At 40.1% G+C, this 27,500-nt stretch overlaps 2 protein-coding genes across 4 annotated transcripts in view; both read left to right on the top strand.

Moving 5' to 3' along the window:
- nacc2 (NACC family member 2) overlaps positions 1-16,643 on the top strand; it is a 41,711-nt gene extending 25,068 nt beyond the window's left edge. The window contains exons 2-6 of the mRNA XM_077213911.1: positions 1-571; positions 5,250-5,423; positions 8,891-8,996; positions 9,736-9,833; positions 10,484-16,643. The exon at positions 1-571 is cut by the window's left edge and continues 136 nt beyond it. Coding sequence (XP_077070026.1) covers positions 1-571; positions 5,250-5,423; positions 8,891-8,996; positions 9,736-9,833; positions 10,484-10,947 — 1,413 coding nt within the window. The 3' untranslated portion in view covers positions 10,948-16,643. The remainder of the gene's footprint in view (positions 572-5,249; positions 5,424-8,890; positions 8,997-9,735; positions 9,834-10,483) is intronic.
- A 1,041-nt stretch (positions 16,644-17,684) lies between these two features.
- The window catches only part of nup214 (nucleoporin 214), a 96,578-nt gene continuing 86,762 nt past the window's right edge, over positions 17,685-27,500 (top strand). For 2 of the 3 annotated variants that reach the window (XM_077213907.1, XM_077213904.1), the window contains exons 1-5: positions 17,696-17,895; positions 20,676-20,871; positions 25,159-25,310; positions 26,081-26,282; positions 26,880-26,950. In XM_077213907.1, coding sequence (XP_077070022.1) covers positions 17,854-17,895; positions 20,676-20,871; positions 25,159-25,310; positions 26,081-26,282; positions 26,880-26,950 — 663 coding nt within the window. In that variant the 5' untranslated portion in view covers positions 17,696-17,853. Of the gene's footprint in view, positions 17,896-20,675; positions 20,872-25,158; positions 25,311-26,080; positions 26,283-26,879; positions 26,951-27,500 lie in introns of all 3 variants that reach the window. The other variant, XM_077213905.1, reaches the window with a different exon arrangement.

Genomic DNA, 27,500 nt, shown 5'->3' with positions numbered 1-27,500 from the left:
TACTGCGACGTGTCCATCGTGGTGAAGAACCAGGCGTTCAAGGCCCACCGCGCGGTTCTGGCGGCCAGCAGCCTGTACTTCCGGGACCTGTTCAGCGCCAGCACCAAAGCCCAGTTCGAGCTGCCGTCCTCGGTCACGCCGGGCTGCTTCCAGCAGATCCTGGGCTTCTGCTACACTGGGAAGCTCAGCATGGCGGCCGGAGAACAGCTGGTTCTGATGTACACGGCCGGGTATCTTCAGATCCAGCACATCGTGGAGCGAGGAATGGACCTGATGTTCAAGGCCAGCTCTCCTCACTGCGACTCGGCCTCGGCGTCTGTAGACGAGCCCCACTCGGGGCCGCAGAGTCCCAGCACCGCGCTGGTGCCGTCCCGCAGGATTAAGCTGGAGGAGCCGAGGAGAACGGGTCGAGTGTGTGTCGGGGAACGGTCCAGTCCCGGAGCCTCCAGCATCCCGACCACCGACAGCCCCACGTCATACCAGAACGAGGACGAGGAGTTCGAGGAGGAGGCGTTCGACACCGAGGAGAGCTATAGCCATCTGTGCGGGCGCTCCGCTAATCCTTACGGAAGTAATCCCACTCTCTCTCTCTCTCTGCACAAACAGATATATAGTGTCAAAATATTCATTTCTTATACATATATATATACCTATATATACGCACCGCTAATCCTTACGGAAGTAATCCCACTCTCTCTCTCTGCACAAACAGATATATAGTGTCAAAATGATCATTTCTTATACATATATATATACATATATATACGCTCTGCTAATCCTTACGGAAGTAATCCCACTCGCTCTCTCTGCACAAACAGATATATAGTGTCAAAATATTTAGAGCAAAACTTTAGAGCATGATTGAATATTTACTCGCGGGGAGGAGTTTCCTCATCTCAGCTCGTAGACTTACAGGCACACACAAACAGTCAATTCGCAGAGAAATTAAAAACGCACATAAATTATTTAAACGTAAAACCGAAAAAAACGCAATTCACAAGCGTGTATTGAACCGTGGACGTCGTACCGAACGGTTCAATATTATATTGAGAGTTGTGGCATCCCTAATATATATATATATATATATATATATATATATATATATATATATATATATATATATATATAAGCTCCGCTAATCCTTATGGAAGTAATCCCACTCTCTCTCTCTGCACAGACAGATATATAGTGTCAAAATATTCATTTTATATATATATATACAGGTCCTTCTCAAAAAATTAGCATATTGTGATAAAGTTCATTATTTTCCATAATGTAATGATAAAAATTAAACTTTCATATATTTTAGATTCATTGCACACCAACTAAAATATTTCAGGTCTTTTATTGTTTTAATACTGATGATTTTGGCATACAGCTCATGAAAACCCCAAATTCCTGTCTCAAAAAATTAGCATATCATGAAAAGGGTCTCTAAACGAGCTATTAACCTAATCATCTGAATCAACTAATTAACTCTAAACACCTGCAAAAGATTCCTGAGGCTTTTAAAAACTCCCAGCCTGTTTCATTACTCAAAACCGCAATCATGGGTAAGGCTGCCGACCTGACTGCTGTCCAGAAGGCCATCATTGACACCCTCAAGCAAGAGGGTAAGACACAGAAAGACATTTCTGAACAAATAGGCTGTTCCCAGAGTGCTGTATCAAGGCACCTCAGTGGGAAGTCTGTGGGAAGGAAAAAGTGTGGCAAAAAACGCTGCACAACGAGAAGAGGTGACCGGACCCTGAGGAAGATTGTGGAGAAGGACCGATTCCAGACCTTGGGGGACCTGCGGAAGCAGTGGACTGAGTCTGGAGTAGAAACATCCAGAGCCACCGTGCACAGGCGTGTGCAGGAAATGGGCTACAGGTGCCGCATTCCCCAGGTCAAGACACTTTTGAACCAGAAACAGCGGCAGAAGCGCCTGACCTGGGCTACAGAGAAGCAGCACTGGACTGTTGCTCAGTGGTCCAAAGTACTTTTTTCGGATGAAAGCAAATTTTGCATGTCATTCGGAAATCAAGGTGCCAGAGTCTGGAGGAAGACTGGGGAGAAGGAAATGCCAAAATGCCTGAAGTCCAGTGTCAAGTACCCACAGTCAGTGATGGTCTGGGGTGCCATGCCAGCTGCTGGTGTTGGTCCACTGTGTTTTATCAAGGGCAGGGTCAATGCAGATAGCTATCAGGAGATTTTGGACCACTTCATGCTTCCATCTGCTGGAAAGCTTTATGGAGATGAAGATTTCTTTTTTCAGCACGACCTGGCACCTGCTCACAGTGCCAAAACCACTGGTAAATGGTTTACTGACCATGGTATTACTGTGCTCAATTGGCCTGCCAACTCTCCTGACCTGAACCCCATAGAGAATCTGTGGGATATTGTGAAGAGAAAGTTGAGAGACGCAAGACCCAACACTCTGGATGAGCTTAAGGCCGCTATCGAAGCATCCTGGGCCTCCATAACACCTCAGCAGTGCCACAGGCTGATTGCCTCCATGCCACGCCGCATTGAAGCAGTCATTTCTGCAAAATGATTCCCGACCAAGTATTGACTATTGAGTGCATAACTGAACATAATTATTTGAAGGTTGACTTTTTTTTGTTGTATTAAAAACACTTATTTTATTGGTCGGATGAAATATGCTAATTTTTTGAGACAGGAATTTTGGGTTTTCATGAGCTGTATCCCAAAATCATCAGTATTAAAACAATAAAAGACCTGAAATATTTCAGTTGGTGTGCAATGAATCTAAAATATATGAAAGTTTAATTTTTATCATTATATTATGGAAAATAATGAACTTTATCACAATATGCTAATTTTTTGAGAAGGACCTGTATATATATATATATATATAGTGATGTGAATAAGTTAGGACCCCATGCTAAAGTTGCCTAAAAAGAGGAATAAAAAATCATCTTTTGGAAATTGATCTTAATGTCTTAATTTAAAAAATGAGGAAAAATCCAAACTTTAAGGACACCAATTTTCTTTGTGAATGAATAATGTATCATAAATAAATAAATGTTCTTCCTCAAAATACAGGGTGTATAAGTCAGGACACCCCTATGTTAAACTCCCATAGAGACAGCAGATTTTTATTTCATTATTTATTCATTTCTTTTATATATATTGGGATTGGTTAAATTTTTTATGTTTTTCAAAGAAGTCTCTTCTGCTCACTAAGGCATGATTTTATTTGATTAAAAATACCACAAAAACAATGTAAATCAGCTGTTTTCTATGTGAATATATAGTAAATTTAATAAATTAATATTTTTGTACATCAAGGACGCATTAAATTAATCAAAAGCGACAGTAAAGACATTTATAATGTTCCAAAATAAATCTTTCAAAGAAACGCTGTTCTTTTGAACATTTTATTCATCAAAGGATCCTGTGAACTAAAATGTATCAGTTTCCACAAAAATATTACTCTTTTCATAATTGATAATAATCATAAATGTTTCTTGAGCATCAGATCATCATATTATACGGATTTCTGAAGGATCATGTGAGGCTGAAAACAGCTGTTTTACATTGGAATAATATTTCACATTTTTAATGTATTTTTGAATCTTTTAAAAGCATTTACAAAACCAGAGGCCACTGTTAAATAGATTACAGACTTTGTGTCAATGTGTGAAGTCGGGTAAGATGAGCCAGAGGCAAAAGTAAAACTGATACACTTAATTATATTTCGGTGCAGTGGTTAAGGAACAGAGAGGGAAATATAATTATTATATTATAATAATTATATTTCGGTGCAGTGGTTAAGGAACAGAGAGGGTCTCGATCCATCCTTGAGCTCACGAACGATTCATTACGAGAAAGAGAGAAATAAAGCTGTTGAAACGGCTGTTATGAGAGATAAAACAGGCTCGTGAACAGAAGTGTGAATCGTGACGTCTGTTCAGCTGATGGCAGAGAAAACTGCTAAACATAACCTGATGTAATTGTACAGAACGTCTGTCTCCACAGCTCACTCGCTCAGAAGCATGAGGAGAATCACTGCTTTAATTAGAGGTTCATTCGTAGGAAGTGGTGCAAATTAATCACACAATTCTTAATAACCCATTTCACTTTCAAAACTCACCGACCCGGATACACTTCAGAACGCTAGGGGATTGAAGATCAGTCACAAAAAGACGGTTACACTTCATTTTAAGGTGTCTTTGTTACACTCTAACTATACATTTAAGTACTGGGGAATATTAAGTAACATGTACTTACTTTAAAGGGTTAGGATTAGGGTTACACTTCATTTTAAGGAGTCATTGTTACCGTGTAATTATATATTTAAGTAACTGCGTGTATTTACTATAGGATTAGGGTATGATTAGGATTAGTTGCATTTAATTATGCATAATTTACTGTTATTGCCATAGTAAGTACATGTAACATATGTAACAAAGTCACTGTACAATAAAGTGTTACCAAAAAGACTAATAATTGTGTCTGAATTAGCCAGTTACTTTTATGTTTTGACAGTTTCATGAAGCTCACGGCGTTCTGCATATGAAGTAACACTGTGTGCTCTGTGTTATCAGTTTGATTTGCCCCATATTATGTTGGATGACTGTTTAAATGGATCAGCTTCATTATTGTGTAGAAATCTCCCATCATGCATCTCTAGTCCCGCACTCGGGTGTCAGAGATTGTGAAATGCACTCTGTCTGTAATCAGTTACACTCGAGAGGGTCACATTGTGGGTTATTTGAGCGCACACGTGTGTGTGTGTGTTTGTGTGTGTGTGTGTGTGTGTGTGTGATTGGCGAGTGTCAGTTTAAGGACTGAAGGACAAACGGAAAGCAGAACTTTTCTATTATTCGTGCCAGTGCAGAGCTTTATTGAGTTGATGCAATCTGATGCGTCTAGAAAGCAGAGAGCAGGATCTTTCCCTGAATAAAGTGACTGTAAAAAAACATTTGTTAACACTTTTAGGTCTCCTTTGTCATCAGTCAATCAGTTAATCACCATTAAGTGTATAACTTAAATTATATTCATTCAATTATATTAATGAGTTAAAGTAATGGAACTTATGTTAGCATGAATTGTTGATCATATCATTTTTTGTAGTGTGCAGAACAGTGCCTGAAACCCTTAGAATAGCTTTTAAAAGCAGTGACGCAATGCATCTGATGATCTAATTCGACTGACAAACTTCCAGTTTTCATTTCAAAACATAATTTCTGCCCTCAGAGAGGTTTTTCATTTGCACGTTCCTGTCACTCGTTCTCTTGCAGTGTCAGAGAGGCCGGATATGGTGATGCCCGTGTCTCTGGAGAACCGCTCCTGTGTGCTGATCCGTCGGGATCTGGTGGCGCTGCCGGCCAGTCTCATTAGTCAGATCGGCTATCGCTGTCATCCTAAACTATACACGGAGGGAGATCCCGGAGAGAAGCTGGAACTAGTGGGAGGTTCGTGAAATCACTCATTTCCTTATGGTCAAAGACTGGGTTGGGGGTAACGCATTACAAGTAATGTGCATTACGCAATCAGATTACTTTCTGATGTAACAAATAAAGTAACGCATTACAAGTAATGTGCATTATGCAATCAGATTACTTTCTGATGTAACAAATAAAGTAACGCATTACAAGTAATGTGCATTATGCAATCAGATCATTTTCTGATGTAACAAATAAAGTAACGCATTACAAGTAATGTAATGCGTTACTTTATTTGTTACATCAGAAAGTAATCTGATTGCATAATGCACAAGTACTGTGCATTACACAATCAGATTACTTTCTGATGTAACAAATAAAGTAACGCATTACAAGTACTCTGCATTACGCAATCAGATTACTTTCTGATGTAACAAATAAAGTAACGCATTACAAGTACTGTGCATTACGCAATCAGATTACTTTCTGATGTAACAAATAAAGTAACGCATTACAAGTACTGTGCATTATGCAATCAGATTACTTTCTGATGTAACAAATAAAGTAACGCATTACAAGTACTGTGCATTACGCAATCAGATTACTTTCTGATGTAACAAATAAAGTAACGCATTACAAGTACTGTGCATTATGCAATCAGATTACTTTCTGATGTAACAAATAAAGTAACGCATTACAAGTACTGTGCATTATGCAATCAGATTACTTTCTGATGTAACAAATAAAGTAACGCATTACAAGTACTGTGCATTACACAATCAGATTACTTTCTGATGTAACAAATAAAGTAACGCATTACAAGTACTGTGCATTATGCAATCAGATTACTTTCTGATGTAACAAATAAAGTAACGCATTACAAGTACTGTGCATTATGCAATCAGATTACTTTCTGATGTAACAAATAAAGTAACGCATTACAAGTACTGTGCATTACGCAATCAGATTACTTTCTGATGTAACAAATAAAGTAACGCATTACAAGTACTGTGCATTATGCAATCAGATTACTTTATGATGTTACAAATAAAGTAACGCATTACAAGTACTGTGCATTATGCAATCAGATTACTTTCTGATGTTACAAATAAAGTAACGCATTACAAGTACTGTGCATTACGCAATCAGATTACTTTCTGATGTAACAAATAAAGTAACGCATTACAAGTACTGTGCATTATGCAATCAGATTACTTTCTGCTGTAACAAATAAAGTAACGCATTACAAGTACTGTGCATTATGCAATCAGATTACTTTCTGATGTAACAAATAAAGTAACGCATTACAAGTAATGTGCATTGCGCAAATAGATTACTTTCTGATGTAACAAATAAAGTAACGCATTACAAGTACTGTGCATTACGCAATCAGATTACTTTCTGATGTAACAAATAAAGTAACGCATTACAAGTAATGTGCATTACGCAATCAGATTACTTTCTGATGTAACAAATAAAGTAACGCATTACAAGTACTGTGCATTACGCAATCAGATTACTTTCTGATGTAACAAATAAAGTAACGCATTACAAGTAATGTGCATTACGCAATCAGATTACTTTCTGATGTAACAAATAAAGTAACGCATTACAAGTACTGTGCATTACGCAATCAGATTACTTTCTGATGTAACAAATAAAGTAACGCATTACAAGTACTGTGCATTACACAATCAGATTACTTTCTGATGTAACAAATAAAGTAACGCATTACAAGTAATGTGCATTACGCAATCAGATTACTTTCTGATGTAACAAATAAAGTAACGCATTACAAGTAATGTGCATTACGCAATCAGATTACTTTCTGATGTAACAAATAAAGTAACGCATTACAAGTACTGTGCATTACGCAATCAGACTACTTTCTGATGTAACAAATAAAGTAACGCATTACAAGTACTGTGCATTACACTATCAGATTACTTTCTGATGTAACAAATAAAGTAACGCATTACAAGTACTGTGCATTACACAATCAGATTACTTTCTGATGTAACAAATAAAGTAACGCATTACAAGTACTGTGCATTACGCAATCAGATTACTTTCTGATGTACCAAATAAAGTAACGCATTACAAGTAATGTGCATTACGCAATCAGGTTACTTTCTGATGTAACAAATAAAATAACGCATTACAAGTAATGTGCATTATGCAATCAGATTACTTTCTGATGTAACAAATAAAATACAGCATTACAAGTACTGTGCATTATGCAATCAGATTACTTTCTGATGTAACAAATAAAGTAACGCATTACAAGTACTGTGCATTACGCAATCAGATTACTTTCTGATGTACCAAATAAAGTAACGCATTACAAGTAATGTGCATTATGCAATCAGATTACTTTCTGATGTAACAAATAAAGTAACGCATTACAAGTACTGTGCATTACGCAATCAGATTACTTTCTGATGTACCAAATAAAGTAACGCATTACAAGTAATGTGCATTATGCAATCAGATTACTTTCTGATGTAACAAATAAAGTAACGCATTACAAGTACTGTGCATTACGCAATCAGATTACTTTATGATGTACCAAATAAAGTAACGCATTACAAGTAATGTGCATTACACAATCAGGTTACTTTCTGATGTAACAAATAAAATACAGCATTACAAGTAATGTGCATTATGCAATCAGATTACTTTCTGATGTACCAAATAAAGTAACGCATTACAAGTAATGTGCATTATGCAATCAGATTACTTTCTGATGTACCAAATAAAGTAACGCATTACAAGTAATGTGCATTATGCAATCAGACTACTTTCTGATGTACCAAATAAAGTAACGCATTACAAGTAATGTGCATTACGCAATCAGGTTACTTTCTGATGTAACAAATAAAATAACGCATTACAAGTAATGTGCATTATGCAATCAGATTACTTTCTGATGTACCAAATAAAGTAACGCATTACAAGTAATGTGCATTATGCAATCAGATTACTTTCTGATGTAACAAATAAAGTAACGCATTACAAGTACTTTGCATTACATAATCCTATTACTTTTTTGATGTAACAAGTTAAGTAACACATTACTTTATAAATTAAAAAAATTGGTGTACTCTAAATCGTTTTCACTCAGAAATTAGCTTTCCTGGAGCTCAAACAGTAGAGCGCTGGCGCTTGCAACGACAAGTTCATGGGTTCGATTCCCAGGGAAAAGCAATTACTGACAAGAATGTAAATGTGTTCCTTGAAATGCAATGTAAGTCACGTCTGCCAAATGCATAAATGTAAATTGCTCGCAAATTTCACAAATAAATACAAAGTAACGCAATAAAATACATTTTAAAAGTAGAAAGACTGAAATAGAATTGATAGTACTGTACAAGAAAACCTATACAAGAAAACAATTGTCTTAATGTACTAGGAAAAATATAGTGATATCTGTTAGTTAAAATGTTTAGCTTAGTGGCGTTCCTGATGTTGTGTGTACTGTGGTTGTGTGTGTTCAGGCACGGGTGTGTTCATGACTAGAGGTCAGCTGATGAACTGCCATCTGTGCGCCGGCGTCAAACACAAGGTGTTGCTGCGGAGGCTCCTCGCGACCTTCTTTGATAGGTTTGTGATTAAATCATTTCAATAATAATGATTTCTGATTTGAACGCTCTGTTTGAAGGGGCTTGTCTGTAAATGTTGGAAATTAAGATTAATAAATGCTTAAAGTCCCCCTGTAGTCAATAATTTCATCCCTTAAAACTCATCTTTAATTACCAAAATTACATATTTTAACTTTTTTTTTCATTGAAAAAAATGTCTTAATGCCTTAAAATATCTTGAATGTAACTCGACACCCTTGCCTCATTTAGTATACGCGGTTCTATGAATATGCAAATGAGCCCCGCCTCCACTCACTCACTCACTCAGAGTTCCACTCGTTGACGATCACACGTTGATCTGATTGGTTACAAGGTAGTTTGTGACGTCAGAAACACCAGCGATTTCAAAGCGTGTTTTTGAGACTGTCTTTGGTTCACTGCAGTTTTAAGCAGAAAATACTCAGCAATGCTGTCGACTTATGAATTTACACATGGTTTGTCTTAAAGCGTATTAAAAACACCACATAGACATTTAAACAACATTAAAAGCTGGATTTTCACCACAGGGGGACTTTTAAAGTATATATTAATAAATGAAACCTTATTATAAAGTGTAACCAACTTTTTTATTTAAAGACAGACAGAGTTATAGTTTATTCAGTAAAGCACTGTTTAATAAATCTTGAAACCGCATTCATCTGAAGTGCAGTTATTGAGATATTGAGTGTTCTCTCATTGCTTTCTGTTTGTTGATCCTGCAGAAACACGTTAGCGAACAGCTGTGGGACGGGGATCCGATCTTCAACCAGCGACCCCAGTCGAAAACCACTGGACAGTCGAGTCCTAAACGCCGTCAAACGTGCGTTACGCTCTTTATGCATTCATAATCAACCATTAATTCATGCTCCCTATTGTGCAACACAAGTTTTTAATACTAGGAGAAGATCCACCTACACTGGTTCTAATCTTGTGAGGAAAACCTTTTGTATTTCACTCCTAGAAAACTCAATGTTCATCAGGGACGTTTTCTTCTATTAAAAGGGTCCTATAATGCCATAACAGGGTGTAAAATAAGTCTCTGATGTCCCCAGAGTGTTTATTTGAAGTTTTAGCTCAAAATACCCCACAGATAATTATTTATAGCAAGTAAAATTGTCTCTTTTTGAGGGTGAGCAAAAACGTGCAGTTTTTGTGTGTCCCTTTAAATGCAAATGAGCTGCTGGTCCCGGTGCAGGGGGCGGAGTTTCAAGAGCTTGTTTGTGTGTGTGTGTGTGTGTGTGTGAAAATGTCAAAAACTTTTAGCCTTTTATGTTTAAACCGGAGTCAGACAAAGATTGAGAGAATCAAAAAGGAGTGACAACATGTAGACAACAGGAGTTATTTGATGAATTTATGTTGCTGATCTGAAGTTAATTATCTTCTAAACATTGGGGCGGGGTTTACGTAAATTTTTAATCATAATCAACCCCCCCCTTTAAAGCTCCTACTAACGTTCTGTTTTTTCTTCAGTTTACTGTCAGAACTTCGCGCCCAACTTTAAGGAGAGCGAGATGAACGTCATCGCGGCTGATATGTGCACCAACGCTCGTCGCGTACGCAAGCGCTGGCTTCCCAAGATCCAGTCCATGTTGCCGGACGGGATGGAGGTGTATCAGGGTTCGGTCGCGGGCGTGAGTTTGGGCGTTCAGATGCCGTTCGAGAACCTGCTTCCCTCGGGCCTGAATCTGGAGCCGCGGCTCGAGCTCAAACGACCCGCCAGAACTATCTTAACGCTGGATGGAGACGGTGTGGATATTCCCGGAGAGGAGGACGAGGATGAAGAAGAAGAAGCTCAGAATGACAGCGCTGATGGGACAATGGGGGCGGAGCCTGTCAAGTCTCGAGCTGGGGGTGGGGCCTCTGTGGCCACGCCCCCTGAGGAGCGCGAGGAGGAGGCGGAGTTTGTAGACGGCCTGAGAATAAACGGGCAGTGAGTTCCTTCCTGCACTGCAAAAATGTCTTTTCTTAGTATTTTTGTCTTTTTCCCAGTTCAAATGTCTAAAAGTTCTTCAATCAAGATGCATTTACTTGATGAGTAAAATGCTATACGATATTATGTCTTGTTTTCTGGGGAAATAAATCAAAACTAAGTGATTTGTTGCTTAAAACAAGCAAAATTATCTCCCAATGGGGTGAAAAAAATTATCTTGTTTCTGTTTGAATTAAGATCATTATTATTTTTTACTCCATTGGAAGATAATGATGCTTTTTGCAAGCAACAAATCACTTAATTTTGATTTATATCCCAGAAAACAAGACATAATATCATATGGCATTTTACCCATCTAGTAAATGCATCTTGATTGAAGTAATTTTAGATATTTGGACTGGAAACAAGACAAAAACACTGTAAGAAAAGCCTTTTTTGCAGTGTGTCTGACAGGAACCACCTTTCAGTTCATATCCACCGTGTGAATACATGCTGAAGGGAAGAATCTGTGTATTCAGAAAGCCAAACACACACAGGCATCTGCGCTCGTGAAGAAAAACACTGTCCTGGAAACTAGTATTTCGAGTTGAAAATCATCTAGACGGTGGCGTTTTCCCCCAGAGAGCAGAAGTCACGGGTGCTGTGATGAAACAACCTTCATTGTGAAACATTATATTACGTTTTGCACGTTCCGTTCTTGAGATTACATTGCCATAAATATCTTGCGGTGAATCTCGCAAAAGCAGGAGCGGATCCCGTTACACCCCGAAATCAAGAGGAAAAAAACTAGGACTGTATTTTCTAAAAAGAAAATGAAGCGTTTAACATTCACGTTTACATGCATCCATATAATGAGTGAAAACCTTCACGTACGGAAACAAACATGTGACACGTTTAGGGTTCATATAATCATAAATATCAGAATCTTAAATCGGATTCCAGTGCATGTAAACATGCCTATTATTTATGACAATTAATCCCCATTATATTATTATTAATCTAATATACAGGTAATAAAAATATGTGAATAAACATATAAATGTTTAGAAATAAATAGTAATTATTATAATATATACAGTAGTGGCCAAAAAGTGATGTGTGGATGTTTTTAATGACCCTACAAGGATTAAACCATCAAAATATGTGGGAAATATTGTATATATTTTAAATATGAGGGAAGAATAAAACACTAAACTTGGTTGAGGTATTTAACAGATAAAAAATTATGAGAAAAAGTGTGACTGGTTTTATTTTACTATGCAAAAAGTATGCATTGATTACAACATGAGTTATTAATATTTAATTTGTGGTTTTTTGGTGCGTCTTTTTGGTAATTTCTATGTCTGACAGCATGGCCAAAAATTATGTTGCACAATTTGTCATCTTTCATCGAGTTCCTATTTTTACACACAATTTTTTTTTTATAATACTTGAATAAAGGATGAAGATGTCAATTTTCCTAGACCAGATATCACTTTTGGCCACTACTGTACAATGCAAACATAATTATGTTCATATTTATTTAGAGTACTGTATTATAATCATTAATTAATCCAATGAGAATCTGATTTAATTTTCATTAGAATAACGTCACAATATAGTGCAAAACTGCGACCCGATCATGTTCTTTTGTGAGGTTCACCCGTGATCTCGAAGCGTTTGAATCTGAAGGAGTGTTTGGTGTCACTGCACGGTTTACATCCTCATGCTTCAGATTCCTGTGTGTGTTTGACGTCTGAACGCTCACATGACGTCACTTCCACCGCTTGCATGCATGCCAAATCTGATCGAAACTCGCAGCCTGGATATATCCTGCATCCCTGAAACCCAGCGAATCCCGAAGGACGAGGTTTTCCTCTTGAATGCACCCGCTGGCTTCATCACTTTTGCACTTGATGGTTTAAGGAAAGCAGATCTGAGACACAAGAGCTGCTGAAGTCTGCTTTACTGCCAAGCGTTTTCTGCTCCCTACATGCACTAGTCTAGAGGACACTAACAGAACGAGCAATGTGACACAAACATGAAAATCACGTGATCTTTGGCCTTCAGAGACTCGAAGTGTGTGGTGAACAGTTCTGCAGGAGCAGGGTTGGAAAGCACTTGATTTTTTGTGTGTGTGTTTTCTTAATGAAAAAGATTAATTTGATTTAAACTAGTGGTCAAAAGTTTGGAATATACTTTGGAATGTTTTATGTTTTTGAAAGAGTCTCTTCTAGCTCACCAAGGCTGCATTTATTTGATTTGGTTTTTTTAAGTAATTAAAAAAAATATTACAATATAAAACAGCTATTTTCAATGTGAATATATAGTAAAGTGTAATTTATTCCTGTGATCAAAGCTGAATTTTCAGCATCATTACTCCAGTCTTCAGTGTCACATGATCCTGCAGAAATCATAATTTTTTATATATATATAATATCTTTTTGATTATTAATTTTTTTTGATTTTTTTGATACATTGATAAAAAAAAATCCAAACTTTTGACCGGTAGTGTAACCTCATAAACATTTAATGATGCAAAAAAAGAGTAATATTATGACTGAGACGTTTAGAGCGTTGTGTCTTTATCAGTAGTCGTCAGAATCTCCAGGTGTATTGAGTTATGGAAATCCATCTTTAATCATCAAAACTAGTAGATCTCAGATTATTGGTTATATTTGATTGGATCTGGTTTATTTTGCACTCGTCAGTGCTGTTGATTGACAGCTGTCATGATTCTAATCAACAGTAGATGATAAACATCATCTTCACTCTTTTCTGCTGTTTTATCATTAGTAGCCCGAGCGTCATTTTATTATTTCGTCAGAAAGATGCCTGACTCGTATCTCACAGAGAGACTGAAGAACTTGTGCCTTATCGTGACTATTAACACCATTATAAGTAATATTCAGCCTTAAGGCATAGTGTCGGCCCAGATCCGGCCCACGTTTGATACATGTGGATATAATCTTATACCAGATGTGGGCCGACACTATGTTGCTGTCTGGGGTTTATTTATAATAATGATCAAACCTTCATTCGTGAACACGGTGTGGGAAATAATGCAAAAAAAAAAAATGTCATGAAATTGTTTGTTGTTTATCAGCTGTGTTGTTTTAATAACCTCTACAACCCTGAAGATTCTGACCAGAACTGCATGATGGATCGTTGAAAGATGATTAATGCGGATAGATTTCATGTTTATGTAGTCTGTGACTATTTAGAGCGATCGCAATACATTTCTAAAGGTAGGAAGAGTCACTAAAATGTGCTGGAACTAATATATGATCACTATAAGGCCAGTTCTTACACTAGTGTTGTCAAGCACGTCTTTTATCCGCCTTATTTTTCAACGCATGTGAATGACGGATTCTTCAGGAATTAACAACATGCGTAAACGATAAAACTATTTGCGCTAGGCAAAACATTAAAATAATATAGTTAGAATACCAGTTTGCAATATCAAGCTGTTTTTGTATAGAAAAACTAACTGAAACCGGAAGCCAGACACATGTGAAAAATAAGGCGGGATCTCATTATTTACCCAGAAACCCAAGCGAAAAGAAACGTGCGTCTATATGCCAACCTTTTACCTATATTGTTTTATTTTTAAAGCCTAGTATGTGGCTCTAAATTCATGCGAAATGTTGCACTAGAGAAAGTGGATATATATGGGAGAATGTCCTTCGCAAACCTGTTGTTGTTGTAGCTTTTCGAATGAATGTAAAGTGCTAATTTATCGATTTCTTTCAGTAGAAGCTCGTGCATTTCCCAGATATCAGCACTAATAATGGCTAATGTAAAGCTTTTGCACAGATGTGAGGTTCAGTTTGTCTGTGAGAATGAGAGACGAGTGTTTGTGTCTGAGCAGCTCCACATTATGAATATGAAATGCAAACTCTGTCAAACAGAACATGTTAGACACAGATCAGTCCATAATTTCATGTGTATCCTTCAGTGTTTGTTTGGCTGAACAAATATCACTGAAACGGCCTTTGAATGTAGTAAAAACAGCTGTTTTCTGGTGAATCTCGTAATAAAAGAATGGGTTCACACAAAGGCCCATTCACACCAACTATAATGATACGCTAAAATCGATCTAAAAATAAAGATATAGATCTAAATATACAGATATAGATCTAAAAAAGAATAGCAAAGTCCACAGCACAACTATACCGATAATGACAGAGAAATGTCACTGGAAATACGATCACTACGATTATTTTCCTGCCGAATCCCGATGATGAACGTAAAATACATTGACAGCCAATCAGAATCCGGCCTGCTTTACAGAGCGCGAGCATTTAAAGAGACAGATGCTTATAATAAACAGAACGATATCGTGCGGTAAAGTATTGTTATCGTTATTGGTGTGAATGGGCCTTAAAGAAAATGAAGCAGGGTTTTAAGCTCATAAAGCCCATTACTAGCTAGGAAAGAACAACACGCTAGCAGATGATTTACATTTAGGAAGAATTTTAATAGCTATATAAAATCTTTTTTTTTTTTTTTAACAAGCAAACATTTTTATGTCCAGTATAAATCAATACACAATTACACAATATCTTCTAAAACAATTAGGAAAAGAGAGATAAGTTTATGAATGATTCTTACTTTGTTCCTGGAGTTGTCAAACAGAATAAGTAAATGTAATACTCAAAATTTCTATTTTTATTAGAAATATATATAGCCTTTATTTCAAAGAGGAGTTGAGAGAACATGATTGAGGACATGGAAATTTGCCTGTCAAGTGCTTCAAAAAGTTTTTATTTTTTAAAGCTGCAGTCCGTAACTTGTGGCTCTCTAGCGGTTAATAACCAGAACAACATTCGTCTCGCGGAAGAACATTGTAGCCGGAACTACTTCTCTCTGTTTATGTCTGAGAGTCACGCATACAGTCTAAAATAGTCCGAGTATAAACACTTATTATAGGTGTAGCGTAGTGATTCAGGATAAGACAAAAACACACGTTGGAAAGTGGTTTCATGATATACTCGCTTATTATATCCATTTTTAACACGGATAAAGTTACGGACTGCAGCTTTAATTATGATTAGGTACTAATTATGAATTTGTGTTAACTGGGTACATCTATGCATGTGATTGATCAACATTTTATGTAAAATATGCAGTAATGTTTCATGGGGACTGTAGGAATGACCCAGCAATGCAAAAATTCTTGGTCCTAAAAAATGGGTTTTATTTTCTTCATGGAAATGATCCTTTCATGTTTTATTCCTTTGATTTTGGAGTGAAAACACCCCGAGTATTCGCCCATCCGCCACAGCATTGTAGTGTAATTGCATATTCCTCTGTGCAACCGAATGACTGTTTAATTATTCAAATTAATACTCGCATTAATTCTCTGCTGATAACTGCATGCTCGTGTGCGTGTCTTTCCCCTTGTAAATAACGGCAGCACTTTAAACGCCTCACAGTTCGTGTGAAATATATTCACTGGGAGCTTTAAAAAGCCTTGAGCGCCGACAATCAGAGGAAGAAGTGTTCAGGATCTCTGCTATTCAAAGTGTTTCTCGTCTGAACACAACGACTCAAAGACGATCGCTCGAGCTTTGCTTGTAGCGATGCGCTTTCATGCTTTGCAGTAAAGACATGTTCCTTAAGAGAGTTTATAATAAACCATTAAACTGCTTTTTTATTGAACTAAGAAACAGTTATGTCTACTGCAATACGTCACAAATAAAATCTCTTTCATTCCCAGTGTCTTTGTGTTGTGTGATGCTTGTTTCTTTTGAAAAGTAAACGTGACTTTTGTCCCTCTAGTGGTTAAAACACAGAACTGCACGCATTCTGCGGAAGAATATTGTTGTTTTGGTTGTGCTTCGGCTCTGTGCGGATGAATATAATTATTCTGCTTCTCATAAAACAATATTTCCTTGACAGAGACAGCAGTTTAATGTTAAATGCGTTAAATAGACTTTTAATGATCAAATATTGTCACTTTGCACTGACACATCGATTATAGAAATACAAATACTTACGGTTTACAGTTTATTATAACGTTATTATGCATTTAAAATCGCACAATGTTGTATAAAAGTCTACCGATTATGTGAATGTAGCCATGATTCTTTCAAACTGGAGCCGCAAGGACATTCAGTGGAAAAATTTAGAGTAACACTGTCGAAAACAAATACAAATAAATTTTAAAATAAATAAATATAATATATTGTGAGTAGAAAAAATCTAATAATGTAACATAATAGAAATGAAAAATACAAGAAGGTTCATGGAACTGTAATAAATATATACATATATACGTGTATATATACTGTATATATTTCTACTTGTATATATTAAATATTTACCAAGTAATATTTTACATATATGTATCAAATACTTTTTTCACAGTATCAATTGGGTCTGCTGGGGAATCCTAGGAGGTCTTTGGAAAAATGTAGAGCAAAACTAAAATAAATAAATAATTAAAATAAACATATTTTTACACATTTTTCACAGTATAGCCTAAACTGTATCCCTATACAAATTAATCTATAGCTATTTTTTAAACAGTAGGATGGGGTCCCGCTCATATTTGTGCCTGAAAGATTGAAAAGCCTTTTATTATTATTTATTACAATAATTTACCATCATTATTGGTTATTATCAGCTAGCTCATGTTTGTTTGTACATTACATATTGTTCAATAAAAAAAATAAAAAATCATGTTCCGCTGCGTTTGGCCAGTAGAGGTCACTGTCTGGCGAGATGGACACGACACACGTTTCCGCTTCAAAACACGCGTCATTTCCTGCCAAAGTTCAGCGCGGTTTCTTGCTTATGGTTCTTGCTAACACGCAGAGAGTTTGAGATGAGCAGAATAAATTCATTAATTCTTCTTTAATAACGCAATTACCTACATATTTACTTGTTCTTGTCGTTGACGAAGCGTGAGGGAATCTAAGTGAAGATGGGGGACGATCCGGACTCTATTCCAGAGAGAGAGATGAAGGTGAGACTTACCGGCTAGTGTTATTATTATTATTATTATTATTATTATTAATAATATTATTAGTAGTAGTAGTATTACAACGTTCTCTGGCAGATATAGATGACATTCTTCGTTTGAATACATGTAATTCGTGCGTGTGTGTGAAGCTATTTACTGTCTCTTATAAATTGGTGTAGTGTCATTTTTGTAAAATAGTTCTAATCCTTAGAGAATTTAATGAGTAAAATATTATAAATACACAGGTAACGTTACCGTAAGTTACATTAGAACTATTGCGGACTTGTTCATAAATATATTAATATAAATATGTATACAAAGTGTCATCACTTCACAATATTTTCCCATCAGATTCTCTACATGTTGGGTAATTTCATAATTGTTGATATTATTTGACTCAGTTATCTGAATTTAAAATAAAAAATAGATTTAAAGTCACTGACTCATGCTGTAAAATGAAATCAGTTTCACTTCTGTCACATGATCATTATTATATACTAACCAGTCAAAAGTTTTGCATCATTAAGATTTTTAATCTTTTTAAAAGAAGGCTGCGTTTAACTGATAAAAATACCAAAAAAAGGGCAATATTGTGAAATATTATTGTAATTTAAAATTACTCTTTTCTATTTTAATATATTTTAAAATGTATTTTATTCCTGTGATCAAAGCTGAATTTTCAGCATCATTACTCCAGTCTTCAGTGTCACATGATCCTTCAGAAATCACTGTAATATGATGATGTGATGATCAAGAAACATTTATGATTATTATCAATGTTGAAAACAGTTAGTTACATTTTTATTTCAGGATTCTTTGATGAATAGAAAGTTCAAAAGAACAGCATTTATCTGAAATAAATTAGTTTGTAATTGTAACATTATAAACAGGGTGGGAAATTAACTTTTCTGCCACAGTGGCTGCTGGATGCCCAATTTTACCAGCCACTTTTTCCGGAATTCAAATTTATGAATGAGAACTGTGACTTTGATAACATTGATGTCCATTACAAATATGTAATTCGTTTTATCCATTTAACAATATGAGTTATGCTGCACTCAGGCGCCAACTTATGTTTTCCTCTGTGGATGCTCACGGGCGCACGCCCTTTAAAACAACAAAAAAAGCACTATTAGCACAAAAAGGGCTACCATAATATGTGAGCAACATGTATGTACATGTTTGAATTTTTGAGAGAATTTTATGCATGGTTATTTTACAGTTTATTTTTCAATATTAGTTAAGTCTGACCATAAATGGAGTATTTAAATATATTTTGCTGCTATTTGAAAAAAAATCCAGCAAAAGGCGCCAGCGTGTTTGCCGACCCCAGAGGGTTAACTCGATAATAAAGTAGGCTATCTTTCAACTCAGGACTGCACCACTCCTCTCAAATACAGATAGGATTGGAGATGAAAAGTTTAACTGACACGTAATCGAGCTCCGGAGCACCCACGGTATCGGCTCCTAGCCTCGCGGCTGCTAAAACTATCGTTAAACTAAAAAAACGATAGCTATCTAGCCATCACAAAACACAACTTCAAGTTAGTAATTTACTTGCACATCCAAACGTAGTCCCGAAAAGGTCTGCCCTTTTTGCCGATCGCATGGACGTTTCTGAACAGAATTCTCATTCGGTCATATTCATTATTGACTCTATTTTAAGGTTAGTTGTTCCTCTAACGAACGAATTGTTTGCATTTTCGGACGACGCATAGGTTCGACAGTAAGTACAGTGCATGGACTGTTCGACGGGAAGGTAGGCTAACTTAACCATTCCCTCGTTTTTCCCTTCGTCATCAATGCGCCACTTGTTCGAAGAGTACCTTCTCTTATTTACTTCGCCCTCAACAGTTTGTACATTCATAGTTACTGCTGACTCCGCGGCGGGCCTCTTAACACCGGGTATATGTCGCCACATTTGTTTAATTTTCCTTTCGTCTCTGTACCTCAGCTCAGCTATATGTGTCACGGTCCGTGAGGCACAGCGCTGAAAACCAATCAAATTAGTTACTCGACAAAAGTGCATTATTGTTACTTAGCAACAGCATTCTTTGACAAAAGATGTTCAATCCGTTACAAGGAATGTTTTAAGTAGTAACCAATAAAAATATGTTTTACAATCTACCCACCACTGTGGCTGGTATACAAGGCAAAGTCACCCGCCACTTTGAAAAAGTACCAGCCATTGGCTGGTGGCGGGTGCTAATTTCCCACCCTGATTATAATTCCTTTTATAATCCTTGATGAATAAAAGTATTAATTTATTTTATTTATTTCCCCCCAAAATAATATAAAAACTCTTACTGACCCCAAACTTTTGAACGCTTGTGTTTAATGTCACAAAAGCTTTATATTTCAGATAAATGCTGTTTTTTTTAAATGTCTATTCATCAAAGAATCCTGAAATAAAAATGTAAATAACTGTTTTCAACATTGATAATAATCATAAATGTGTTTTGAGCAGCAAATCATCATATTATAGTGATTTCTGAATGATCATGTGACACTGAAGACTGGAGTAATGATGCTGAAAATTCAGCTTTGATCACAGGAATAAATTACACTTTATTATATATTCACATAGAAAACAGCTGATTTACACTGGAATAATATTACAGAATATTATTATTATTATTTTTTTAAAATCAAATAAACACAGCCTTGGTGAGCAGAAGAGACTCTTACAAAAACATTAAAAATCTTATCAATCCAAAACTTTTGCCTTGACTAGTGTATGTAAAAATAATAAGCGATCACATGTCAATCATATCTCTCTCCAGGACTTCCAGTTCCGTCAGATGAAGAAGATCCGCGTGTTCGAGTCGTGTGTGGATCTGCCGAAGCAGCGCTCCAGTCTTCTCTCCGTCTCCAATAAATACGGGCTGACGCTGGCGGGCCGAGACCAAACGCTGAAGGTGTTCTGGACGAGAGACGTCATCGCAGCGGGGCGGCAGGAGGGCAACCCCAACGAGACGGGTGAGACGCTGGACACCTACATCACAACAACAAGCTGGAGTTGATCGGAGGAAGCTGGAGTTGGGCGGAGGAAGCTGGAGTTGGGTGGAGGAAGCTGGAGTTGGGCGGAGGAAGCTGGAGTTGGGCGTAGGAAGCTGGAGTTGATCGGAGGAAGCTGGAGTTGGGCGGAGGAAGCTGGAGTTGGGCGTGGGAAGCTGGAGTTGGGCGTGGGAAGCTGGAGTTGGGCGTGGGAAGCTGGAGTTGGGCGTGGGAAGCTGGAGTTGGGCGGAGGAGGGCGTAGGAAGCTGGAGTGGGGCGTAGGAAGCTGGAGTGGGGTGTAGGAAGCTGGAGTGGGGCGTAGGAAGCTGGAGTTGGGCGGAGGAGGGCGTAGGAAGCTGGAGTGGGGCGAGGGAAGCTGGAGTGGGGCGTAGGAAGCTGGAGTTGGGCGGAGGAGGGCGCAGGAAGCTGGAGTTGGGCGGAGGAAGCTGGAGTTGGGCGTAGAGGGCGTAGGAAGCTGGAGTGGGGCGTAGGAAGCTGGAGTGGGGCGTAGGAAGCTGGAGTGGGGCGTAGGAAGCTGGAGTTGGGCGGAGGAGGGCGTAGGAAGCTGGAGTTGGGCGGAGGAAGCTGGAGTTGGGCGGAGGAAGCTGGAGTTGGGCGGAGGAAGCTGGAGTTGGGCGGAGGAAGCTGGAGTTGGGCGTGGGAAGCTGGAGTTGGGCGTGGGAAGCTGGAGTTGGGCGGAGGAGGGCGTGGGAAGCTGGAGTTGGGCGGAGGAGGGCATAGGAAGCTGGAGTGGGGCGTAGGAAGCTGGAGTGGGGCGTAGGAAGCTGGAGTGGGGTGTAGGAAGCTGGAGTGGGGCGTAGGAAGCTGGAGTTGGGCGGAGGAGGGCGTAGGAAGCTGGAGTGGGGCGAGGGAAGCTGGAGTGGGGCGTAGGAAGCTGGAGTTGGGCGGAGGAGGGCGCAGGAAGCTGGAGTTGGGCGGAGGAAGCTGGAGTTGGGCGTAGAGGGCGTAGGAAGCTGGAGTGGGGCGTAGGAAGCTGGAGTGGGGCGTAGGAAGCTGGAGTTGGGCGGAGGAGGGCGTAGGAAGCTGGAGTTGGGCGTAGGAAGCTGGAGTTGGGCGTAGGAAGCTGGAGTTGGGCGTAGGAAGCTGGAGTTGGGCGTAGGAAGCTGGAGTTGGGCGTAGGAAGCTGGAGTTGGGCGTAGGAAGCTGGAGTTGGGCGTAGGAAGCTGGAGTTGGGCGTAGGAAGCTGGAGTTGGAAGCTGGAGTTGGGCGTAGGAAGCTGGAGTTGGGCGTAGGAAGCTGGAGTTGGGCGTAGGAAGCTGGAGTTGGGCGGAGGAAGCTGGAGTTGGGCGGAGGAAGCTGGAGTTGGGCGGAGGAAGCTGGAGTTGGGCGGAGTTGGGCGTAGGAAGCTGGAGTTGGGCGTAGGAAGCTGGAGTTGGGCGTAGGAAGCTGGAGTTGGGCGTAGGAGGTTGGAGGAAGCTGGAGGAGGGCGTAGGAAGCTGGAGTTGGGCGTATGGAGTTGGTCGGAGGAAGCTGGAGTTGGTCGGGGGAAGCTGGAGTTGGTCGTGGGAAGCTGGAGTTGGTCGTGGGAAGCTGGAGGGGGGAGTGGGAAGCTGGAGTTGGGCGGAGGAAGCTGGAGTTGGGCGTAGGAAGCTGGAGTGGGGCGTAGGAAGCTGGAGTGGGGCGTAGGAAGCTGGAGTGGGGCGTAGGAAGCTGGAGTTGGGCGGGGGAAGCTGGAGTTGGGCGTGGGAAGCTGGAGTTGGGCGTGGGAAGCTGGAGTTGGGCGTGGGAAGCTGGAGTTGGGCGTGGGAAGCTGGAGTTGGGCGTGGGAAGCTGGAGTTGGGCGGAGGAGGGCGTGGGAAGCTGGAGTTGGGCGGAGGAGGGCGTGGGAAGCTGGAGTTGGGCGGAGGAGGGCGTAGGAAGCTGGAGTGGGGCGTAGGAAGCTGGAGTGGGGTGTAGGAAGCTGGAGTTGGGCGGAGGAGGGCGTAGGAAGCTGGAGTGGGGCGAGGGAAGCTGGAGTGGGGCGTAGGAAGCTGGAGTTGGGCGGAGGAGGGCGCAGGAAGCTGGAGTTGGGCGGAGGAAGCTGGAGTTGGGCGTAGAGGGCGTAGGAAGCTGGAGTGGGGCGTAGGAAGCTGGAGTGGGGCGTAGGAAGCTGGAGTGGGGCGGAGGAGGGCGTAGGAAGCTGGAGTTGGGCGTAGGAAGCTGGAGTTGGGCGTAGGAAGCTGGAGTTGGGCGTAGGAAGCTGGAGTTGGGCGTAGGAAGCTGGAGTTGGGCGTAGGAAGCTGGAGTTGGGCGTAGGAAGCTGGAGTTGGAAGCTGGAGTTGGGCGTAGGAAGCTGGAGTTGGGCGTAGGAAGCTGGAGTTGGGCGTAGGAAGCTGGAGTTGGGCGTAGGAAGCTGGAGTTGGGCGGAGGAAGCTGGAGTTGGGCGGAGGAAGGCGTAGGAAGCTGGAGTGGGGCGTAGGAAGCTGGAGTTGGGCGGAGGAGGGCGTAGGAAGCTGGAGTGGGGCGTAGGAAGCTGGAGTGGGGCGTAGGAAGCTGGAGTGGGGCGGAGGAGGGCATAGGAAGCTGGAAGCTGGAGTTGGGCGGAGGAGGGCGCTGGAAGCTGGAGTTGGGCGGAGGAGGGCGTAGGAAGCTGGAGTTGGGCGGAGGGGGGCGTAGGAAGCTGGAGTTGGGTGGAGGAGGGCGTAGGAAGCTGGAGTGGGGCGTAGGAAGCTGGAGTTGGGCGGAGGAGGGCGTAGGAAGCTGGAGTTGGGCGGAGGAGGGCGTAGGAAGCTGGAGTGGGGTGTAGGAAGCTGGAGTGGGGCGTAGGAAGCTGGAGTGGGGCGTAGGAAGCTGGAGTGGGGCGGAGGAGGGCGCAGGAAGCTGGAGTTGGGCGCAGGAAGCTGGAGTTGGGCGTAGGAAGCTGGAGTTGGGCGGAGGAGGGCGTAGGAAGCTGGAGTTGGGCGTAGGAAGCTGGAGTTGGGCGTAGGAAGCTGGAGTTGGGCGTAGGAAGCTGGAGTGGGGCGTAGGAGGGCGTAGGAAGCTGGAGTGGGGCGTAGGAAGCTGGAGTGGGGCGTAGGAAGCTGGAGTGGGGCGGAGGAGGGCATAGGAAGCTGGAGTTGGGCGGAGGAGGGCATAGGAAGCTGGAGTTGGGCGTAGGAAGCTGGAGTTGGGCGTAGGAAGCTGGAGTTGGGCGGAGTTCAATAGTCAACAAGAAAAATTATTTGTTTGGGTCACATGACGTCACTGTAGTTTTGCGCCGCCATCTTGACGACTGATGGTCTCAGTAATGCCTGCAATATGTTGTGCAGGAGCTGCAACAACAGCCAAAAGAGGAACCCCGAACTGGTATTTTATTCTATAGCAAAAGAAAAGGATAGAAGAAATGTCTCATATTGTATCATGTCAAAGCGTGCAGCCATAGAGCCCTATACAGCGCGCGAGTAATGAACTGAGCTCTGTTTCGTGTCTGAATGGACAAATACACACAACATTATGTTTAAATGTACGTTTTGGAGAGTATTCACGTAAAATATGTTGGTTATGTCTTAAAAAGAGTTTTCATCCAGTCTATTTGGTAGAGAGAGAGAGAGAGAGACGAGGAAAACAAACAAGCATACAACTGGAAATTATCGCGGCCGGAAAAATGATCGAGCTCATTTTTTTTATCGTTTGATTTATTGACTATCGCGACAGGCCTAATCCTAATCCTAATCCCTAATCCTAATGTTAGCCGTGGCTAACAGCTAGCAAGCTAACAGCTGTTTTTTGCCACTTAGCTAGCTAACAACTCGCAACCTAGTCAGAGCAAACTACCACCAATTTTGTATATATATTATCATGGAAGGCAAATTGGGGCAAGTCTGGGGCAGGTAATAATGGACAAAAGAAAACTGGGGGTAACAAATAAGGACCGGAGCCTGAAATAAATATTTTCTCCATGTATCTCTGTCTCTCTCTCTCTCTCTCTCATTGAAATGGGCAGTTTGGGCGGCCAAACCGGGCGAGAGCGTCGTCAATATGGCGGCGTTCTATTTGGTAGTGACGTAGGTGACATCTATGAATATAAGGAAGCCTAATTTACCTATTGAAAATTATTTGCTAAGAGATACAAAAGAGAAAAAAGAGAAAAAATACAAGAGGGGGCACGCAAATGAATAAAAGCATATTATGAAAGAGTATTAAACATGGCACAAATTCTAGATGCTTTTATAGCTTTCTTATTGTTGAAATGATTTCTCTTGTATGTGTTTTTCTTGTGTAAAACCTATAATCCGTGTGTGTGAGTGCGATCAGACTGATGTGTGTGTGTGTGTGTGTGTGTGTCATTAGTCCAGTGTTCGAGCGCCGCGACGGTGACTGTTGCCGTGGCGATGCATCACATGGCCCTGAGCAGCGATGAGCTCACGCTGTGTGTGTGTGGAGCGAGCGAGTCCTCTGACCTCACGCTGGACTTCTACGACGTGCGCTCCTTCCTCAACAAGGTCACACACTCTTCTCACACTGTTTATATCGATTTATTTGTGTCCTGCTCTTTGTTTAGTTTGTTTTTATTCTTAATGTCTTTCATGAATATTTCCATGTAATAATGTCTGTGTTGCATGATGGGAGGTGCTGCTATTAAAATCCAAGATGTCCATGTCTTTCTTTCTTCAGTCGAAAAGAAATTAAGGTTTTTGATGAAAACATTCCAGGATTTTTCTCCATATAATGGACTTCACTGGGTACCCAACAGTCCAAGGTCCAAATGACAGTTTCAGTGCAGCTTCAAATGGTTTTAAACGACACCAGACGATGCATAAGGGTCTTATCTTGCGAAACGATCGGTGATTTTAAAAATAAATTAAAAAGTTTCAGTTTTATAAGCACAAATGCTCGCCTTAAATCTTTTTTCGAGTCATTTCGTTCATTTCGTTCATGCATCACAGAACAGAGCAAGGCGAGCATTTGTGCTTATAAAACTGAAACTTTTTATTTATTTTTGAAATGACCGATCGTTTCGCAAGATAATTAATAATTAATTAATAATTAATTTAAAGAAAAGGGTGTGTTTTCAGCGAGGGTTGACATGAGTCTGTTATTGCGTGAGCAATTAAAAACACAACATAGACATATAAACAACATTAAAAGCTGGAATTTTACCACAGAGGGACTTTAAAGAATAAATATGATTGCAATAAAATATAAGTAAATTAAAGAAAAGGGTGTGTGTGTGTGTGTGTGTGTGTGTGTGTGTGTGCGCGGCGTGCTGCAGCAGGGCCGACAGGAGAAGCGTCCCTTCACCTCCTTCAGACCCTCGTCCTCTCGAGGCTCGCTGGTCCAGGATCTGAAGTGGAGTCCGGTGGACCCGACCCGTCTGGCCGTGTGTGTGTCCGATGGCAGCATGATGGTGCTGGACGTGCAGGACTCCGTCAGTGTGTTCGCTCAACTCCCGGCCTCCACGGGAATCACCTCCGGTCCGTGTTTAACTAACCGTATCCTGATTTTTTTTTTTAGTTAGATGTCATAGTAATGACTTTGACGATTCAGGGTTCAAGGTGCTTTAAAGGTGCAGTGTGTAATATTTACCAGCATCTAGTGGTGAGTTTGTGAATTGCACCCAACAGAAGTTACGCTGGCCGACAGGAAGTGATGTCGTGGTCTGAGACAGCAGAGAGTAGCCAGTTCAGCAATGAGGTTTCTTAACAAAGATAAATTAAGAAATTATGTTTACTTAATTATTCAGTAAAACGTTTTGTTATTGAGAATATTATTGCTTCTTGTTCATCATTGTGTCAGTGTTTTATTATAAACATACTTATAATGACATAGGTCATGTAATTAAGTAAAGATTTTAAGTTTTATTAATAAGATTAATTAATAAGAAAATAAAGTAGATTGGATCATGAGGTGCCTAAAAATTCCCACCCCTACTATACAATGATTTATTGCTTGTCTTTGTTGAATAATACAGAAGAATAAGAGCTTAAAAAATAATCGCATATTAAATCGCAATATTGGTAAAACATTTTTTGGGTGTTTTTACACACTTGTTCCTCTCTCTCTCATTGCAGTTTGCTGGAGTCCCAAAGGAAAGCAAGTGTCTGCTGGGAAACAGGACGCCACAGTGGTTCAGTTCACTCCTGTAAGTGTCTTCAGTCCAGATGTTCACTCGTCATCTGTTAAACGGGTCCTAGAATGCCCTTTTCACAAGATTTAACGTGTCCCTGAGTGTGTATGTGAAGTTTAAGCTCAAAATACCCCACAGATATTTTTTTATAGCATGTTAAAATTGTCAGGGTGAGCAAAAACTTTTTGTGTGTGTCCCTTTAAATGCAAATGAGCATGTGTGTGTGAGAAATTTACATAAACCCCGCCCCCAGGAAAAGTTTTTGAAATACACACACACTCACACACACTGAACATTTCAAAAACTTTTTCCCAAGGGTGGGGTTTATGTAATTTTTGGGGTTAGTGAGATCACTAACATCACTAACTGACATGAAGTAGCTCGTTGTAGTCCCTACCAGCCGTTTGTTGTAGTCCTTAAAAAGCGATTTCTGCCAAAGCAAATATCTTCCTTTGCTTTGAACTTTGAGCGTCATAACTTTGCAGATGTTGTTTATGCTTAAACAGCAACATTACACACTAGCTAAAGTTAGAAATCATAATCAAACATCCCTTTAAGGCCCGTT

The sequence above is a fragment of the Siphateles boraxobius genome, unplaced genomic scaffold (genome assembly GCF_051911475.1).
Source record: "Siphateles boraxobius isolate OS27281-9 unplaced genomic scaffold, OSU_SipBor_1 67, whole genome shotgun sequence".
Classification (NCBI taxonomy): Eukaryota; Metazoa; Chordata; class Actinopteri; order Cypriniformes; family Leuciscidae; genus Siphateles; species Siphateles boraxobius.
This window is presented reverse-complemented; position numbering and strand designations above follow the sequence as displayed.